Genomic DNA, 6,677 nt, shown 5'->3' on the forward strand with positions numbered 1-6,677 from the left:
TTAGATTACATTAAATTAAGACCTTCTCTACATTAAAAAAAAAAAAAAAAAAAAAACAACCATGGAAGGTGTAAAAGGGAAACCACAAAGCAGGAGAGACTATTCATACATAGAGATAGAGATAGAGATGACAGGTATAGGGATAGAGATATAACATATACAAAATCCAGGTTATATAAAAAGAATCATTACAAATCAATAATAAATGATAGGTAACATGAAAATGGACAAAAGAAAGAACTTCACACATGAAAATATGCAAATGACATGAAAGGCATGAAAAAATATTCAACCTTAGCAAAATGCAAAATTTTCAATGCAATAAAATATACAAACTTTAGCATATATTTTGACATTCGAAAAGAAGCAATGGCATGGACTAAGGAAGTCACCAGTAGATATAAATTATTCATAATAGGTAATCCTTGGATTATGTATTGGTTTATAAGTATTCACTTATTTATTAAACTCATTAATTAATTAAAACCAAAATAAGTCATGATGATAGTGAGTCTCAAAACAGCGATCATGATTATTCCGGTTCAACTCAACTGAGGTCCTGAAAACAAAAGAAAACAAATCACAGAATTTTTATAGAGTCCTTACAATAGTACAGGGCACCTGGTAAGTGCTTAATAAATGGCATCCATTGTTGTTAGATTAAAGGATGGGTAGAAACCCAGAGTGACCCAGGGGAATCCATTCTCTAAATAACCAGGGGAATCCATTCTCTAAAACCCTCTCCCAAACCGGCCCCCACACTTGACCTATGCAATGGAAAAGTTACTCACCTCTTTGGCAAGAACCTTCAACAGGGGAAGCAACTTAGAAGGCCCTTGGGAGCTCATTACTTAGGACAGTGAGAGAGAACACAGCACCCTCTTGATATCAAGGGGCTTTTCTTTCTCCTTCCCAAATCACCAAATTTGGATTTGAAATTCCTGAGCTTTTGAGCAGGACTATAGGCTGAATTTACACTGAGCTGAGAGATAACTCTGGATCTCAGAGACAGAGAGAGAGAGAGAGAGAAAGAAAGAGAGAGTAAGTTAACCTTCGGAATGGCCACCAAATCATGTATTTCTGTTGTATTTTACGCTGCCCTGTCCTTGCTATCTACTGAGCACGTACCAATAACTTAATGTAAGTTAGCTTTGCTTTAGGCTCCAATACAAATAACCTTTGCTCTGTGTCCCAGGCAGCAATTCTACATTAGGAAAAATTAAGGACAGACTATTCTTCAAAGCAGCACGCGTACTCTGACCTACAAAAGCCCAAAAACATTGGAAAAAGAATACTGTCTGGAGGGGTCATAGCTGAGTAGGGGATTTGTAGGACTCAGAAGTAGGAAAATGATGGAAAGATTTCCATACTCTCCAGGTAAGTAAACTCACTTTTATCACCTTTCTCCTTTGTTCTCTGTTTCCCATCTTTATGACATATGAGATAAAAATAACTAATATTTCTTACGTATTTCCTATGGACCAGATACTGTCTTTGTATGCATTAGCTATTTTAATTATACCAGTTCTATGAAGCAGGAACTATTTATCCCTATTTTACAGATGAGTTACAATGATTAGATGGGTAAAGTAACATGATTAAAGCTGCACAGCTGGTAATTGGTGGGATCAGGGATTGAAAATCCAGCTCCATCTGACCAGGGGTTATGCTCTTAACCAGTATGCTATGCTAGACAATAGGTAGTGCTAAAACTAGGCCACGAAGAAAGAGTCATAAACCAAAATCTCCATCTTTCCCTCTCCTCTCTCCATCCCTCCCTCCTATAAAGTTTACTAAGTACCTAATATTATGTGCCAGGCCCAGTGTCAAGTGCTGGGGAGCCATAGGAATGGTCTCTGCATTTAAGTAACACACAGTATACTTGGGAGACACACACGTAGTCTAAAAGACAATGATTTTAAATATTGTGATAGGAATAAACAAAGCGTACCTAAAGGGGTTAAAGTAAATGCCTTCTGGAAAGCCACCTCTTCCCAGAAATATATTGTGATAATTAAATTTTCCAGTGATTCAACATTTGGTCAAGGCATTGGAAATTAGCTTGTGGTGAAGCCTAAGTCCTCGTCCATGAGTTTGCCTTCAAGAATGTGGAATAATTCATGCCCAATCCAAGCTCCTCATGGCAGGTGGACAGTAAGGGAAGGGACAGTGGGATAAAGGATCCTCTTGAGTCCCAGACCCTGGGAGGAAAAATGGCAGAGTTTGAATATGCTTCTCCAGTGTGAAACATTTTCTTATACTGTGCCCATCCTAAAGCAGACACTACCGTTTGTTATGAGGCCAATAAGGCTTCCAAGGGCACTGAATTCTCCTTCTGTAATCAGGATTCCACTGAACTTATCACAGAGTATTGGTATCTGTCTTGGTTAATTAATTTTGTTTTGGTTAATTAAAGTAATTAAAATAACTCTTCCTATCCCAGAGACACTGGACCCATAAAGACGTTCTCAAAACCATTATCAAAATTCTAAAAAACTAAAGGGAATTGTCCATGTATATAATATAGCACAGGCTAAGAGAATATACATTAATGTTGAATCTATGTTCCACCAATGACTGACTATGGGACTGTGGATAAAGTTAATTTATCTTTCTGGGCTTTCATTCCTTACGTGAATACTGGGACTAATTCTACATGCCTCACAGAGTTTCAAGAATTAAATTAGCTAGTGCAGTCAAGCATCTAGACCACAGCCTAGTACTTGTAGTATGGCACCATGTAATAGAAATATAATACAAACCACATTTTCAGTTTAAATATTTAGTAGCCACACCAAAAAGTAAAAGAAAAGGTGAAGTTTATTTTAATAATATATTTTATTTAAATCAATTATCAAAAATTTTATTATTTCAAAAGTTTATATTGCTTTAGTTTTTAAATTTAAATTTAAAATTAAATAAAAATTTAAAATCCAGTTCCTCAGAAACACTAGCCACATTTCAAGTGCTTGGTAGCCTCATTGAGCTACCATATTGGACAGAGCAGACCTACTAGGTAATTGACTAAGCACTGAAATGAAAGATGAGAACAAAACATGGCTCCAGTGGACCAGGAATTGGTTGATAACAAGAAATTATTGGTAATTTTGTTAGATGTGATCATGGCTTTGTGTTTATATAAGAAAATTCCTTATTTTTGGAGATATTGATACTGAAGCATGTAGAGGGTGAAAATGGCATGATGACTGGGATTTGCATTAAAATACTTTAACCAAAAAAAAGAAATTAAAAGAGGGATAGATGAATTAAGTGTAACAAAATATTGAAAATTTTTTTAAATCTGAGTAATTAATATATAAGAGTTCATAATACTATTTTCTCCATTTTATATGGGTTTGAAATTTTCTCATAAGAAAATGTATATAAATACTGGCAATCTATTTGGAAAATGGAAATGCATAATTCATTAAGGGCTTACTATACACTTGGGTTAGATTTCATATTTAAAACAATCCTCCATGGTAGTCGGTAGCAGTTCCATTTGAAGGATGAAGAAGGTGAAGCTCAGAGAGCTTAAATGAGTGCCAAACTAAGTGGAAGGAGTAATTGCACTCAGGCAATACAAACATAAAGAAGATGGCCATTGAACCCACCTTCACATAACTTTTGATTCAGAGAAATAGAAAGATAATGAAACAAGTAAACCACACTCAATAATAGTGCTCCTTTGTATTGAAAAAAACCATCTCAAATTTCCTGGTACACAAGGTGAAAGCTGGAGGAGACCTTGATGTTCATGTAGAGACCAACCCAATAGCCAAAGAAACTGGGTACCTGTGAAGTTGAGTAACTTGCCCCAGATGGCAGTTAGTCATTGTCATGAGCAGACCTAAACCAGCCCAGGGTTATTTTCTCCTATTACAACTAATGTCAACTAGATCTGAAGTCTTGAGCCTCTTGCAGGTGGCAGTTCCCTGTCTGTGAAGTCTTTGTGTGTTTTTCCCAACTTTTAGACATAGAAGGAATGGCAAAGAGTGAAGTCCTGGGATAATTTTTAATATCACAAAGGTCAATGAGTCTGTCAATAATTTACAAGGCCAAAGAGTCACAGTGGAGGCTAGCATATCTCGGGTCCAACTCCAAGTCGTACAATTTTAAGACTTATCTACTCATGATCATAAATGTGCCTGCGTGTTTACTTAGATCCCACACATCAACTGGAAGTTAGGTGAAAAGCATCCTGAGCTGAAGAGAATAACGGTTATCACCTGAAGACTTTATTTAACACAGGGATTTAATTTAAACTCTGGAGCAACAATTATTCAGACAACTGATGCTTTAGTGGGGAACCCAGGGTGCATCCCCAAATCCTGTTTAAAGCCTGTCAAACTTTAACTTTTCTTTTCTCCCTCCCTCTCTCTCTTTTTATTGGGAGAAGGGGTGGTAATTTTAAGAAACAGATTTTCCCCAAACCAACACCTTAAATGAGAAATTTTATGAATAGTTGTTTAAAAAAAAAATAATGCTAAGGTACCATGTGTCTGAATTTAATTGTCCTTTATATTTTTTCCCCTACAGGTAAAGTCACACTGTGTTTCTCTCCTGTAAACTGTCCAGATTCCATGGAAAATAATGTTACAGAATTTATCCTTACTGGTCTTAGCCAAAATGAGGAAGTACAACAACTATGTTTCTTTTTGTTCTTACTCTTATATATGATCCTCATGACTGGAAATTTTCTCATTATAATGACTATCCAAAGGATCCCAAATCTCAATTCTCCAATGTATTTCTTCCTTAGCTTCCTATCCTTTGTTGATATCTGCTATTCCTCTGTTACAGCCCCGAAGCTGATTATTGACTTCCAAGTCAAGGTCAAAAGCATTTCTTTTGTGGGTTGTATGGTCCAGCTCTTTTGTGTCCATTTATTTGGCTGCACGGAGATCTTCATCCTCACAGTGATGGCCTATGACAGGTACGTGGCTATCTGCAAGCCCCTACGCTATACAACTATCATGGACTGGAAGGTCTGCTCCATGCTGGTGGTGACCTGTTGGTTGGGAGGATTTGTGCACTCATTTATCCAAACCATCCTCACCGTACAACTGCCTTTCTGTGGCCCCAACCTGATTGACCACTACTTCTGCGATGTCCGCCCTCTGCTGAAGCTGGCCTGCACGGACACGCATGTGGTGGGGTTCATCGTGGTGGCCAACAGCGGCATGATTTCTCTGATCTGCTTTGTTATCCTGGTGGGCTCTTACACTGTCATCTTGCTTTCCTTCAAATCCCACTCATCAGAGGGGAGAAGCAAAGCCCTATCCACTTGTGCTTCCCACATCACTGTTGTGATCTTGTTCTTTGTTCCCTGCATCTTCATCTACCTAAGGCCATCTACCACTTTTACCGAGGACAAGATGGTGGCTGTGTTTTATACCATCATCACACCCATGTTGAACCCTCTGATCTACACCCTGAGAAACACAGAGGTGAAGAGTGCCATGAAAAGACTGTGGATCCCTAAGCTGTTGGGTAGAAAAAGAAAGGACCCTGATGAGAAGCACAATAGGATTGGTGCAGCCTCTGTTGTGTCAGTTTCCAAAGGGGTTGCTGGGAATAAATCAGTCATCATCCATTAAACTTTATCACACAAAGAAAAAGTATAATAGAGCACAAAGACCCTTGGCTTTACAGTCTGAAGACTTAGTTCTGAGGATCTATCCTACCAAGTACTAGTAGTTTGACTTTGGACAAAGAGATATTCCCTTTGAGTACCTGAGTGAATTAAATGTGCAGAGACATCTGACACCCAAACACAGTCTGTTTAATAATGTAAAGTACTACTGCCTCTATTTGAGCAGTAGCCCAGTAATGAGGTGGTATCTCAGGTATATGAAGTCTAGTAAAAGAATGACACCAAAGACAAATTCTGAGGTTGACTTTATTGTCCTTTGCTCCATATGTTTCCTCATTTTAAAATGGGAATGATACTACTTTTCCCATCACCTCCCAGGAATACAGACAGGATCAAATGAGAAAAAATTAGATGTAAAAGCATTTGTTAATAGTAAGAAGCTGCATACATGAAAGTTGTTAGTTGATATTTTCATTTATGTTTTAGAGAAAGACAAAAGGGAAACAATAAAGATGTGAGAACTTCACTTGTACAACAATGAAAGGAAAAAATTCTTTGCAGAATCAGATAATAGTTTTTGAATAACGCAAGAATACTTCCTCCATTTTGAGTTATTCGTTACACAATTGCTATAGACATAGCACACTTTTAAGATTAATCTGAATTGTTAAATTTTCCCCATCACTTTCTTAAGTCAAGGCAATCAACGGAACAATAAACTGAGTCCAGTTCTGTAGCATTTGCAGATTTCTATGGTATAAATTTTCTTACCATGGCTGATTTCAAGAAACCAGCCTGACCATCACTAAACAAGGATTTGGAAAGAGATGCCGGTAGCACACTGTATTAGTTTTCTATCGCAGTTGTGACAAATTGCCATAACAATGAAAATTTATCTGACAGTTCTGTAGGCCAGAAGTATGACAGAGCTCACTGGGCTAAAATCAATGGCATCAGCAGAGCTATCAATTATATCAGAGATGCTAAGGGAAAATTCTGTTCCTTGCCCTTTCCAGCTTCTAGAGGCTGCCACATTCCTTGGCTCATGGCCCCCTTCCTTCATCTTCAAAGCCAGCAATAG

The 6,677-nt window shown here is 37.6% G+C and overlaps 1 protein-coding gene across 1 annotated transcript; it reads left to right on the plus strand.

The window, feature by feature from the left end:
• Positions 1–1,058: 1,058 nt before the first annotated feature.
• On the plus strand, positions 1,059–6,677 carry LOC119536029 (olfactory receptor 4S2-like). Its single transcript, XM_037838481.1, has 3 exons — positions 1,059–1,074; positions 4,579–5,473; positions 6,668–6,677. Exons 1-3 carry the CDS (start codon positions 1,059–1,061, stop codon positions 6,675–6,677), a joined length of 921 nt encoding a protein of 306 aa, XP_037694409.1.

The sequence above is a fragment of the Choloepus didactylus genome, chromosome 6, assembly GCF_015220235.1.
Source record: "Choloepus didactylus isolate mChoDid1 chromosome 6, mChoDid1.pri, whole genome shotgun sequence".
Classification (NCBI taxonomy): Eukaryota; Metazoa; Chordata; class Mammalia; order Pilosa; family Megalonychidae; genus Choloepus; species Choloepus didactylus.